Source organism: Salmo trutta, chromosome 19 (genome assembly GCF_901001165.1).
Source record: "Salmo trutta chromosome 19, fSalTru1.1, whole genome shotgun sequence".
Classification (NCBI taxonomy): Eukaryota; Metazoa; Chordata; class Actinopteri; order Salmoniformes; family Salmonidae; genus Salmo; species Salmo trutta.
In genome coordinates, this window is record NC_042975.1 from 14845706 (window position 1) to 14860742 (window position 15037).

The 15037-nt window shown below is 41.3% G+C and overlaps 1 protein-coding gene across 24 annotated transcripts in view; it reads left to right on the plus strand.

The window, feature by feature from the left end:
* The window catches only part of LOC115154037 (disks large homolog 2), a 325900-nt gene that overhangs the window by 207959 nt on the left and 102904 nt on the right, over positions 1-15037 (plus strand). The window contains exon 2 of one of the 24 annotated variants that reach the window (XM_029699852.1): positions 8502-8843. The exons of the other annotated variants lie outside the window; for them this stretch is intronic. Coding sequence (XP_029555712.1) covers positions 8547-8843 — 297 coding nt within the window. The 5' untranslated portion in view covers positions 8502-8546. The remainder of the gene's footprint in view (positions 1-8501; positions 8844-15037) is intronic. 24 annotated transcript variants of the gene reach the window in all.

Consider the following 15037-nt stretch of genomic DNA (forward strand, 5'->3'; position numbering starts at 1 on the left):
CGGAGTCTGTTGCTTTTGCCAGGCAACCTACCGCTCCCCAGACTCAACAATGCAAAGCTAATCTGGAGCCAGGTAAATAAACCCAAATCTAAAATGTAGGTAGATTTGTAATTTATAATTTGGGTGATATATTGCTAATATGCTATGACCATACCGTATCTTTGCATCAGGAATATACGCACCCAGCTGATAATCTACATTAGATCTTTAAAAAAAGGTTTAACCAAAATGGAAAAACAATAACACCATGGGGTCTGACCCGGCATCCTGCTCTGAATCTCCCGCTGGTAAATCTCTGATCAGCCGCCACCACATCTCCATAGAATACTTTAGAATAGCTCAGCGCCTCACCTTTGCCATTTGCCATTAAATCATCAGCTTTTCATTTGGCATGCAGCTCTTTAGGTATACCCTTTACAATAGAAGTCCGTCTGCTTCATCATAATGGAATTACTTAGACCCGGGTTAGAAGGTCAGATCCAGCGTCTCTCTAATTCCGAATTCACTGTCCCTCCATTTCTGCAGGGCCAAGGTCAGGTCACTTCATCAGAGGGCTTCTGATGTCCCCCTGACAGGTCTTTAAAATCTAAACCAGAGAGCTGGAATGGCTCCTCTTGCTGCACTAAATTGGCTAAGTGGTGCTGTGTGTGTGTGTGTGTGTGTGTGTGTGTGTGTGTGTGTGTGTGTGTGTGTGTGCGTGCGTGCATGCGAGCGTGCGTGCGTGCGTGCATGCGCGTAGGAACGTGTGTGTGTGTGTGTGTGTACGTGCGTAGGAACGTGTGTGTGTTTGGATGTGTAAGGTTCAAAGACTGGTTATGCTCTACTGCCCTCTGTGTATCCTGTTAGGGAAAGTGTGCGTTTGAAGTTGTGTGTCTGTGAATGCATGCGTGGAATCAATAGCTAGTCAGCTGTGAGTGAACTAGTAGTAGCTGCCATTGTGATATCGCAAGCTCGGAGACCTAGAAGTTCTGTCGCCACGGACCCAAGAAACGCAGAAGTATTCACAGTACTTCCTGAGTTGTGTTGTATTGGTGTGCAGAGGGTTGTTCGTGCCCAGGTTGGGATGAAATTTCCACTCTGTTTAAACAAATCACATGTACACTATGATCAAGCTATTCAGATATCTCAGTAAGATTTAATGCTGTGGTTCAGTCTTTCTATCATCCCCAGCAGTCAAGTGTAGTCCCTATGGTCTATACATTTCCATGTCTTTCGCTCAGATCTATAGGAAGTGTCATGTACTTTGTGATCTCATATTGTCATAGTCTCATATAGAGAGTTTGACTATTCATTTCACAGCACTTTACGATGGATCTAAACTGGGGTAAACATTGCACAGGAGGTTGGTGGCACCTTAATTGGGGAGGACGGGCTTGTGGTAATGGTTGGAGCAGAATTAGTGGAACGGTATCAAAAACTTCAAACAAATGGTTCCGTTTCCTCCGTTCCAGCCATTATTATGAGCCGTGCTCCCCTCAGCAGCCTCCTCGCGTAGACAATGGGATCACTTGTCTACAAAACATAAAAACCGAGCTACCAGTGCCACCATGTGGACATCTAAGGAAGTACACGTGTTTCTCCCCCTCAACGCTCCCCTTAAAAAACGGCGGCACTTGGTCTATCAAGACATGCTTGATCTGTCAGACTGCTATTTTCTCTGATATTATACTACCATAGGCTCCATATCGGTTTCTTTCTGTGCATCTATTGTGAACATTATTTACATAACATTATCTCTTTGAAGATAATGCAGAACATAATCAAGACGTTTAGTTGTTTAGATATAGTCACCATGTCTTTCTCTTAGTATGCTCCCTTTGTGCCAGAGGCTTGAGGACAAGGCTCTGCTTCCTTGTGACTGCGGTTCAAGTGGCCAAGCACTGTTCAACATAGTGGAATGGCCGCAGTAATTGACTATCAGGTTTTAACCTGGGTGACTGTTGAGGGGGTCAAATGGTTTGTGAGAGGAGTGGCATTGAAGAAGATGGAACTAGTGCTCTGCCCCTAATGGTCTTTTACTTCATGGTATAAGGAAACACTTACTATAATACCCAAAGGGGGGGAAAATAGTTGGTAGATATTCAACAGGAGGACACTGTCCAAGACGAATGGGTACAGTACCAGTCAAAAGTTTTGACATACCTACTCATTCAAGGGTTTTTCAGTATTTTTACTATTTTCTACATTGTTGACATTAAAACTATGAAATAACACATATGGAATCATGAAGTAACCAAAAGAGTGTTACAAAATTAGCCACTCTTTGCCTTGACGACAGCTTTGCACACTCTTGGCATTCTCTGTACCAACTTCATGAAGAATACTTTTCCAACAGTCTTGAAGGAGTTCCCACCTAAGCTGAGCACTTGGCTGCTTTTCCTTCACTCTGCGGTCCAACTCATCCCAAACCATCTCAATTGGGTTGAGGTCAGGTGATTGTGGAGGCCAGGTCATCTGATGCAGCACTCATCACTCTCCTTCTTGGTCAAATAGCTCTTACACAGCCTGGAGGTGTGTTGGGTCATTGTCCTGTTGAAAAACAAATGATAGTCTCAGTAAGCACAAACCAGATGGGATGGCGCATCGCTGCAGAATGCTGTGGTAGCCATGCTGGTTAAGTGTACCTTTAAGAAGGATCTGACAGGTGAAAGCTGTGTGGAAGACCTTTATAGATTTTTCTTGTTTTGTTATTTCCTTATTTAATCTTTATTCTAAATGGAATTCCGTTAATAATGTCAACTCCTATTCGGTACTCATTGCTGTGCAAGTCAAATGCACTTGCATCATCTGCAATTGATTCAATACATGATCAATGAGTCAACAAGTTCATTTTGTGAACAGTCTTGTGACAACCCTCAAATTCTGGCTTTATTAGTCCGATGTCTAGTTTTTTTGTAATTGGAGTCTTTGACAAATAACGTTAGGGCTTCAAAACAATCATGCCGATCTCATAGACTGTCAATCATTGCATCCATAGCTCTATCTGTGAATAAATAGTTACATTTCCCCAGCCCCGTCCTTCATCCTTCTGAAACAAAGTGGCAGAGTCAGGCTGTTGAAATTAGAGATTGTGCCGTTAATGAAACAGAGAAAGGTCTGACAGACCTACGTTTTGAAGCACTTTAGGAGTCTAGACAGGAACCTCACTATGCAGTATCTTAGTCAGTTGCTCCGGGATGAAGTTTCCCCTAGGTTCAGAACTAGGAGCTTCCCTAACCACAATTCTAACCTTAACCATTAGTGGTTAGTCGCTCGTCACAGAACTAGTTAGTTTGCCAACAGTGACTCAGTGGAGCAATCTTCCCACAAGGCCTGTAGGGGGCATTGGTGAGCTATGGCCCGGTTATGAGACTCGCGGAATTTCTGTCAACCCCACAGGTAATTCCCCCAGCACTGATGCTGTCAGACACAGTCAGTATCCATTTACACTCCTGTCAGCCTCAGAGTGGGAGGCCTTTCACAATGTAATTAAGCCCCCACAAACATTGAGCTGGCAGAGACTGACACCAATGTCTGCAGGAATTATGTAACTCTCCATCTCAAATGGTTAACCGCAACCAAAGAAGCTTCTCAGCTATGGAAGCTGACTTTTTCACCCTTGGCATTGCCATGAGACAAGTTTTCTTGACTTTCCAGAGACTTTCCGGGATAAGAAAAAAGTATAATATGATATCAATTTCATAACGGAGTTAAAAGTTAAACATTAGGAAAATGTCAGCACTTTTTTTCTGGAGCACTTTCTCTTCCTACCCTTCAAGCCTGGATTCAGAATCATAATGGCTGCATTTTGGATAAGGTCCATTATGTGTCCATTCAGTTTTATTTCCACATCTATAGAACAATAGATTATATAAGACCATTGGCAATCTAGGAAAGAAATGTACAAACAAGTAATCAATACACATTCCATACAAAGAAAAACATACGCAAACGTGTACTTAGCACACAGAATCCTATAGGCAACAACATGTGACGTAATGATGACTATCTATCTGCTTGATGCTACAGCACAGCACACTGAAGCTATGTCCCAATTATTTCTACTTCCTACCCAAAAGTGTGCACTTGTTAACTTCCCTTCACTGTTTTGAAAGGAAACTGGTATAAGATATGGTGAAAACTTCCACCAGCCCATGCCTCCACCACTCCAATGCTTTTAGATTTGTGGGAAGGAGGGAAGGAGAAAGTAGAGATTATTGGGACACTCTCTTGATATCTGATGAAGTGGAGCTGCCATAGATGCAGAGTGCAAAGGATTAATAGTGTAAACAGAGCAGATTAACGTTAGTCTACAAAAATGTGTGTGTGTGTGTATGTGTGTGCGTGCGTGTTTGTCACATGCGCCGACTACAACAGGTGTAAACTTGCTTACTTACAAATCTTTTCCCAACAATGCACAGTTAAAAAGCAAGAAAATGTCCACACAAAAAAAATATAAGGAAATAGTAACACAATAAAATAATAATAACGAGACTATATAAAAGGAATACCGGTACTGAGTCAATGGGCAGCGGTACAAGGTATTTGAGGTAATATGTACATGTAGGTAGGGGTAAAAGTGACTAGGCAATCAGGATAGATAATAAAGAGACTAGCAGCAGCTTATGTGGAGAGTGTGAAAGTGTTTCTGTGTGTGTGTGTGTGTGTGTGTGTGTGTGTGTGTGTGTGTGTGTGTGTGTGTGTGTGTGTGTGTGTGTGCGCGCATCCATCTTGAGTACATGTGTAATGTATTGCATAGTACTTGTAGTGGGAAGGCACTATACATGCATTCATTATGGTGGTTCACAGAAGTGTTATACCATCAAAGGTACTCTGCAGTTTATGTCATTGACAAAACCTAATCTTGGCCACATTGATCGCCATATAATCATATTCTGAGCCCAACTTTCAATGCCATTGTTATACATATATCTATAATATCCTGTTAATATAGAAACAGAATATCTGATACCTCTCAATGACACCAGGGTTCAGAGTATACCATGTCATGTACAAGTATTTCTGTCCTGTGTGGTTATTTAGTCTTCTGTAGGCTCCGAGTAGACATTTCCCTTGAGGACAGATCTATGATCAGTTTTCCTCCTTGATGAATAACTTTACCATGGGTGGGGGCAGGGGAGAACTGACCCAAGATCAGTGTCTAGGTGCATCCTAATCCATTATAGTGCTTATCTCTCAAAGTTGGAGTAGGGTGAAGTTGCCCGTAGACACTGATCTTGGGTGAATTTTACATTTCCCCCAACTAATACTTATGGTTAGGATTGGGGGAGGGGATGCTGATCCTAGATCTGTACCTGGGGGAAACTTCACCCTCCCCTCAAAGGCTACTTGCATGAAGCTAGTCACCAATGGCACTGGGTCTGATTAAGGTGGTTATTGTGCGTTGTACCAAGGCAATCAAAACCCCCTGCCTCTTCAACTCTTGTTGGGATCACACACATTTTTATATCGCCCACTGTTGCCATGGATACGCCTCACACAGCTGCTTCCTGGAGTGTTGTGCTTTGTCACCCTGCCATCCCTGGTGAGGTATTCTCCATCAGACGCTGCTGTCACTTGCCTCAGAGAAAATGGCCCAATACACACAAACGCACACACAAACGTAAACACACACACACCAAGTAGCTATGGTTCAGACCCTGTGGAGTGCTAAGCCCGTATCCATTTCCATTATTATCACACAGAGCCAAAGAAAATAGTTATTTCTCACCTTTTTACAAGTCTGCCTCTTGTCTTTGAAATAATAGGATATTTCTTGTAGCTTCCTTGGTGGACTGTGCGAATGAGATGTCACAAGTACCTTAAACACTCTTGGAGACCAGAGACGTTTGCTCACTTCAGGTCCAGTAACTAATAATGCTCAAGGTACTTGTGACATCTCATTCTCACAGTCTCTTCCTTAGGAAAACGTTGTCCATCCAATATTCATCCTTTAGACTAGTGATTTAACATATCCATGGTAACTTTTGGGATCCCTGCCCTAAAAAAATAAAAACATATCAAATTTGCAGTTTCACATTAAATAACAAATGTAATTTATGCATTAAATAGCTGATCTCACATGTTGATATTAAATTCCACACGTGAAACCATATTTGCATATGCATTAAATGTGGAGTTCACATGTTCACACAACCTTTTCACATGTGATGAGAATAACATGTTTTCACCTCACAGGAATTGCAGTTTCACATGTGAAATTAGCTGTTTCACATGTTAAAAACTTTAAAATGTGAAAATCAGATATCCAGTTTCACGTGAAAAATATTCACGTGAAAATCTCACATTCACATGTGGAATTGTAAATTCACATGTAAAAATCATCATGTGAAAATCATATTTGCAGGTTCACATGTAAGAAAACACGTGAAAATCTGACTTTCACAGATATGCATCTATTGGTCACAGATACCTTAAAACAAAGGTAGATTAGAAAACCAGTCAGTATCTGGTGTGACCATCATTTGCCTCATGCAGCGCGACACATCTCCTTCTCATAGGATGTACTACTAAATTCTCTAAAATGACATTGGAGGTGGCTTATGGTAGAGACATTCCTGCAGTCAGCATGCCAATTGCACGCTCCCTCAAAACTTGAGACATCTGTGGCATTGTGTTGTGTGACAAACCTGCACATTTTAGAGTAGCCTTTTATTGTCCCCAGCACAAGGTGCAGCTGTGTAATGATCATGCTGTTTAATCAGCTTCTTGGAATGATACACCTGTCAGGTGGATGGATTATCATGGCAAAGGTGAAATGCTCACTAACAGGGATGTAAACAAATTTGTGCACAAAATGTGAGAGAAATAAGCTTTTTGTGCATATGGAACATTTCTGGGATCTTTTATTTCAGCTAATGAAATATGGGACAAACACTATACATGTTGCGTTTATATTTTTGTTCAGTGTACAATAATTGCACAACACATTTCATTGTAACACAAATTGAACTGTAATATGAATAGAAATAATACATTCCACCCCGTATTTTCTTTCACAAACACCTGAAAAGCTAGCCTGGTGTGCTTTTTAGTTCCTAAATACATTTAAAACAGGTTATCAACTCATTTCACATGCCATGGAACATGTTACCACTGCAAACAGAATGTGTTCATCTTGTGTGAAATTTCTGGTAGGGGTTCTCTATTTTCATTATTAGCAGTTTTTTTATAGACTTATTATCAACATTTGGGCAGTAGTATATGTCAGTGTGAAATCTGATTGAAAAGCAGCTGGATAGTTTATCCTGAGCGGTTTAGCATCAATTACTCCATCTAAAGCCCTTTGCTTGTAATTAAATCTGACACTAGAATTTAAAAATAGACTATTCATCGAATTAGGGAGCGCCAGTGACCTTATACTTGCCATTGCACGATTCATTTGACCATCTAATTCATGTGTTATTCTATCAGCTGTGGAGTGTGTATTGTGGTTTGTCATTTATTGATAGGCTACATGCCGTGTGCTTACATGTGTTTCAGTGTCCACAATGAATTGTCATATTTATTGTATTAGGATTTTATGTATGAGATAGCATTTTTATTTATCTCAATGCAGGACTATAGCTTCCAAACATCCTTGCTATACACTGTGCAGTGTGACTTGTTCCTGCATCATGCCTCTGTGTTAATGTCTCTGGTCTTTTGAATGGGCTTGACGATTATATCATTCAATTCATGAATATGCGGTCAAATAATACAAATGATATTCGTGTTTGTAGATTAATTTACTTCTGCCAATGCCTTTCATTAAGATTTGCGCTGAAGACCATTGCGCTACGTTTTTGCCCATTGAAGACCATTCAAAAAGCCTACAAAATTCCAGAACGACAAGGCTACTTGCCGTGTCACTTGCATAGTGTATAAGTAACAGATACAAATGTCCAAAAGACTTGATTCAGATCATGTGTTTCTTAGTACAGCGGTTTAGAGGTGGGAATGTTGTAAAACCAAGGTAGAAACTCAAGAAAGAAGGCAGCATGTTTAATTGAATACAGAGAGGCTGTCTCCACCTGAACCGATTTGTAGTGCAGGCTCTGCTCTTAAATTCCTACCTGTTCGGAGCATGGATTGCTTTTGCCTGGATTCATGGATGCAATCAAGTTGTGCTGCAGGTTGAGTCATCTACTGACAAAGAGCTACCAGCCAGCACACGGCCAGCACCGCAGAAGAGCCAGTACCTTCTCTCTTTGCTCATCTCTGCTTCTCTCGCGCTCTCTCTCTAATTGAGTTTTTCTCTCTCCCTCTGTTTCATCTCTACTTCTCTCCCCCTGTCTCCCTAATTCAGCTTTTCTCTCTCTCTCTCTCTGTTTCATCTCTGCTTCTCTCTCTCTTCTCTCTCTCTCTCTCTCAGCTGATGCTGCTGTTGCCACTCACTCTAACAGCAGCGTCTCACTCGCTCACTCACACACTCTCTCAGAGCAGTGACATACTGCCAACTAAACAGTGCCTTTCGTTAATTTATGGTCAAAGAGGACTCAAGCATCACCTCTTATTTACAGAGCACGGAAGACGAGAAACCTTAAGGAGGGATTGCGCTGGGCAGGATGACTGCTGCCTACCTGAACAAACAGCAGAACTGCTGTGTGGAGATGGATAGAGGGGGATGTGGTGAGGTGCCGTGCTCTTGTGGATGGCAGCACCACCCGCCCCAGGGATACCACTATGGCTCAGTCCCCGGGGGTGCTACCCTTCCCCGGCAGAGGGGCCGGCTTATGGCTACCCGCTCAGAAAGCTCCTGGAGGAGCCCTGGGCCCTCTGTGGTCCGCGCCAAAGGGAGCAGCTGTGACCTGCTGTCCGAATGCAGCTGTCCACAGAGTCAGAGCTGGCGCGATCACTACCAGGTAACCAACGATGTACTATAGTCCGGATCAGAGGGGACCATTAGGACGACAAGATTGAGAGGGGATTTTGCTATCTGGCAAGATAAGTGCAAGGGTTAGGTTTATGTGTGTGCACGCATGCGTGTGTATCTGTGTTTCCCCCTGGCTCTGTATGAGAGGGAATGAGTGGCAGCCACAGCGAACCCACTCACGGGCTAGAGTCAAGGTGCTGAATTTGGATAAAATCTGACCTGTGTAAACTCCAGGGTTCTTGGATCAAGGCTGGGAGCAGTATTTTTTAAAAATGTAACCTTTATTTCACTAGGTAAGTCAGTTAAGAACATATTTTTATTTACAATGAAGGCCTACACCTGCCAAACCCAGACGACACTGGGCCAATTGTGCACCGCCATATGGGACTCCCAACCACAGCCGGTTGTGATACAGCCTGGACTTGAACCAGGGTGTCTGTAGTGACGCCTCAAGCACTGAGATGCAGTGCCTTAGACTGCTGCGCCACTCGGGAGTCCGGTAGAGCTGGAGTTTGCAGCTGTACAATATTGAGAAGCTATGCTAATATGCCCCAACAGGCAAAGCCTAAAATAGATTCTTAAATCCCGCTAACAAACGTTTCCACAGCAATTAAACATGGATGTATGCCTTGTGTTCTCATTCAGACTTGCATTGGTCATTACTTGGTTTCACTGTGTTGCTAAAATGGGTTGGTCTGTAAGATTTATCTCAGAGATTGACACAAGCTGTGGGCACATAGCCAGTAGACATCTAAAAAGATATGTGATTTGAGGAAGTGCTGTTCAGAAGATGCACTCTTGCCTGGTATGTGACTGGAGCAATGCTTTCCCTGTGAGATGGAAAGTGGCCTATCTGAGGCGCTCTCCTCCCAGTCCATTAGCTTGGTGATGTTAACTGGATAGCTGTATCTGAGATACACAGTGTGAAGTAGTGTGTTTGCACGGCTCCTGTGGGTGTGCGTGCAGGAGTGTGTCTCCATTACTGAAAATCTTGTCGCCAGAGTTCCTTGACTTATCAAAGTGTTTTAAAGATTCTGAATGGAAGCATCCTAGGTCTCTGAGATAAGACTTCTGGGATTGTGTTGGCAGAGGCTCAGGTGAATTAGTGGGCATTTGGAGCTGATGGATATATGGAGCTGAACAGAGAATGGATGCATCCCAAATTGTACCCTATTTCCGATTTAGTGCACTTATTTTGACCAGGGCCTATAGGGCACATAGGGCTCTGGTCAAAGGTAGTCAACTATATAGGAAATAGGGTGCTATTTGGGATGCAGACAATCAGTGCTGGGTAACAGACAGGGGTAGAGAAAAGATTGTAGAAAGAATGTGTATGTAGCATGTTTCTTGTTCTCTGTATCACTCTTCATCTCTCATTTGCTATATTGCGCTCCTCATTTACTGTCCTCCACTCTATTCTCATACTCCTCTCTCTACCACTGAATCCCAAATCAACCCCTAGACTCCTCAAACTCAACTCTGGACCTCGAAGCCAGTTCCACTGCCTTTTTTTAATTGTTCCCCAATAATCAGGGACTCATTTAGACCTGGGACACCAGGTGTGTGCAATTAATTATCAGGTAGAACAGAAAACCAGCAGGCTCCGGACCTCGTAGGGTTGAGTACCCCTGCCCTAGATACTCCTCTCCAGGCACTCCTGTAGATCTAAAGGGATTAGATAGGTGTAAGCAAAATGGTACTTACTTCACCTTGCCTTCTGATGGCCTTACCCCTATCCAGGAGGGACTACATTGATTTGGGAGAACCTCTCTCTCTCACTGGCCGTGCCTATGCCCCAAAAAATGTTATAGTATGTGAATTGTTGAAAGTAGTACTCTGAATGAGTCATCTAATGCGCGATTGCACTGACTCCCGATTTTTGTCAGAACGGATGATGGGGGGACTGTAACATAATTATAATAATTAATAAACCCAAAAAGAGAGAACAATCATTTCATACCTTCATTACATTGAGACACGATCACGTCTCTTTTTTTAATTTGTGAGAATACTTGGGAACAGATCTCCTAAATTAAATTCATTTTTAGCTCAATTCCTGATTTGACTCAAAACAAAAATCTCCCCCTCATTTTTTTTAATATTGATTTTTTTATACAAAAATCTCTTGCGGGCCGACCCCTGCCCTTTATAGTGCACTACTTTTGAACAGAACCCTATGGGTGCTATTTGGGACGCAGACATTTTCTTCTGCATGAGCAAACCAATGGTAGTAACAGGTAAGTACATGTAGTTGAATAATAATAATACAAAAATAATCTCCAAATATTCGGCGGTAATCCACGGACAGAGTGGTTTAGTTATTGCATGTTTTATACAATGTTTTGCAATTGAGGTGGAGTTCTCATGGCTAAAAGGGTTCTAATGCAGCACAAATTGCACCCTATTCCCTATGTAGTACACTACTTTTGACCAGAGCCCAATGCAACCTGTTCAAAATTACTGCACTATAAAGGGAATAGGGTGCCATTTGGGACGCAGTGTGATATTTGTAATTAACAAGCTCGGCGTATTATAGTTATTAACACCTAATTAACCCCAGAAGTAGATCAGACCAGGCTCCCTTCAGTGAATTCAGGCTCTTTCTCAATTCGCCTTTCCTAGATTCCTCGCATCAGCTCTCAGACCTTTCGTCCTTCTCAAAACGCATTGGAGCAGAAGGCCCATGGGGTGGGACCTTGGATTGTCTCCTCCAATACGGTTGAGAAGTAGGTGAGGAGATAGGATGCAAGGAAACATAGGATGTCAGTGTGTGCCAGTGTCAAGAGAGGAAGACAAATGGTTTGGAAATGGAGTCGAACAATAGTACAGTGTCTGTATGTACTGCATCTATTCAGGACTTATACTGGCACACATGCTGAGTGCTGAACTAGAGCACATACACATCTGTGTGTGTGTGTGTATTTGTATTTGATATGGATCCCCATTTGCCAAGGCAGCAGCTACTCTTCCTGGGGTCCAGCAAAATTAAGGCAGTTTATACAATTGTAAAAACATTACAATATATTCAAAACAGATTTCACAACACATTAAGTGTGTTCCCTCAGGTCCCTACTCTACTACCACATTATCTACGACACAAAATCCATGTGTACATGTGTGTATAGTGCGTATGTTATCGTGTGTGTGTGTGTGCGCGCGTGTGTGACATTATGATGTCCAATCTCCAGTGTACATTATGACAGAGTATTGCATAGGGACTCCTCACTCGTCCTTTACACATGGTGGTTATATAAATAATAAATGTCTCAGCAGTCAAGTTTACAAAGAAACAAAACAAAAACTCTTAATGATGGTGCATTTTGCATCATCATAGGTTTTTGCTCTGAACTGAAAGTGCTATCCATCTCGAATACGTGACTGCTGACTTAGGGATTGTATTAACAGTGAAGTAATGAACAAAATACTTCAAGATCGTTTTTTGGAGTGGTATTCCTGGAAAGGCACACAAGTTAAAATTGGGTTAGCGTAGCGCAGTCCGCCGCCATTCATTTTCATCCAGTTAAATATACACTGCCTTTGAATAACAATCATAATCCTGAATTGCAACTCCTAATTGATTTCCCTGAGTACTGTGCATTCAAATGCACTCAATTTCCCAATCTTCCTCTCTCACTTTCTATTTGTACACATGCACGCACACCAGTGGAGGCTGCTGATTGGCTGAATACCTGGGGCGCAGGGTGGTTGGAGTTGTCAACAAAGCAGAATGACTGTCACGACCTGACCCTTGTAAGATGTCATTCTCTATAGTAGAGTAGGTCAGGGCGTGACAAGGGGTGTTTTTGGGTGGTTTTCTTGTTATCTGTTTCTATGTTGTTTTTCTAGGTTTCTATTTCTATGTTGGGGTTGTTGGGATGATCTCCAATTAGAGGCAGCCGGTTCTCGTTTGAGTAGTGTTCTTTTCTCTGCGTCACGGTTTGTTGTTTTGTTGTTACAAGTATTTTGGTGTATTGCAAACGTTTCACGGAATAAATAAATATGTGGAACTACAACCATGCTGCGCGTTGGTCCGATCCTTTGAACAGCCGTGACAGAACAACCCACAAACACAAATGGAAAAACCCCCTACATAAATATGATCTCCAATTCAACCACTATTCAATTTTCTCTAACATACGACTATTTTACACCATTTTAAAGATACACTTCTCCTTAATCCAACCACATTGTCCGATTTCAAAAAGGCTTTACAGCGAAAGCAAAACATTAGATTATGTTAGGAGAGTACATAGACCATAATAACCACACAGCCATTTTCCAAGCAAGCATATATGTCACAAAACCCAAAACACAGCTAAATGAAGCACTAACCTTTGACGATCTTCATCAGATGACACTCCTAGGACATTATGTTACACAATACATGTATGTTTTGTTCAATCAAGTTCATATTTATATCCAAAAACAGCATTTTACAGGACTGCTACTTCCACAAGAAATGTTGTTTTGTTCGAAATAATCCATAGTTATGTCCAAATACCTCCGTTTTGTTCGTGCGTTCAGGTCACTATCCAAAGGCTAACAGAGACACAAAAAGTCTAAATGTTCCATTACCGTACTTAGAAGCATGTCAAACGCTGTTTAAAATCAATTTTTATGGTATTTTTTACGTAAAATTCCGATAATATTCCAACCAGACAATAGCGTATTCATTCAAGGAGAAAAAGAAAAAACAGCGAGCTCGCGGGACCGCGCATATCCAATCCCTTTGTTGCCAGGCAGACCACTGAGAAACTGAGCTACTATACTCTGCCCAGAGACAGGAGAAGGCTCAAACCACTTTCTGAAGGCTTTAGACAGCCATTGGAAGTCTTCGAAAGTGCAACGTAACACCACAGATACTGTAGTTTCGAAAGGGACTAGAAAGAAGAACTACAATTCTCGATCCTCCACTTCCTGGTTGACTTTTTCTCAGGTTTTTGCCTGCCATATGAGTTCTGTTATACTCACAGACACCATTCAAACAGTTTTAGAAACTTCAGAGTGTTTTCTATCCAAATCTACTAATAATATGCATATTCTCGTTTCTGGGCAAGAGTAGTAACCAGTTTAAATCAGGTACGTTTTTTCATCCGGGAAAATACTGCCTCCTATCCATATCAGGATAACTACCTTGTGTCTTGTTGCTGTGTCTTGCCATGGTGTATGACTTTTGACAGTAAACTGTCTTCAACAACCTCACCTTGTTAGATGAGTTTGGCTGTTCCTCACCCAGTTTTATTCCTCCTACACAGCTGTTTCTGTTTCAGTTAATGATTGTGTTTAAACCTACATATTGAATTGATGATAATTAGCACCTGTTTGGTATAATTGTTTAATCAGACACCTGACTATATGCCTACAAAATCCCTGACTTTGTGCAAGTGTACCTACAAGAATTGATCCTGTTTTGAAGTCAAAGGGTGGTCACACCAAGTATGGATTTGATTTAGATTTTTCTTCTGTTCACTCACTTTGCATTTAGTTAATTTATAAATATAATCTATTAACATGTCTATTTTTGAAAGCATTCTTACTTTATAGCATTTTTTCTCACCTGACTAAAACTTTTGCACAGTACTGTAAATAAGATATTTCTGTTTTTAAATGTTTGTAAATTTGCAAACATTTCAAAAACCTGTTTTCGCTTTGTCATTATGGGGTATTGTGTGTAGATTGCTGAGTTTTTTATTTTTATTTAATCAATTTAAAAATAAGTCTGTAATGTAACAAAATGTGGAAAAAGTCAAGAGGTCTGAATACATTCCAAAAGCACTGTAAAACAACTGATGAAAAATACTCTTAAACATTTTTTTAAACATGTTTAATTTGATTGAAGATACAGAATAGACCATTAAAAAACGAAAAATTACATGCCTCAAGAACTTAAAGTATCTTTTAGAACAATTTTGTGATTCAATGCATTAGGCGGAAATACATGGTTGGAAACACTGGTTGACATTAAACTAATTATTGTTCACTGGCTGCTATTGATTCAGACTAATGAGACAGGTGTTACCTGTTGAGGATCTTATCCCGATCTAATCCCGGTATTGGGATTCATTGTCATGTGACCATGGCGGGGAATTCAAAACTGCAAGAGTAATCATTTCAAAAAATCAAATAATCAACTATTTTCCTCCATTTGAAAGATATATCTCCTAAATCTAACCACGCTGTCCG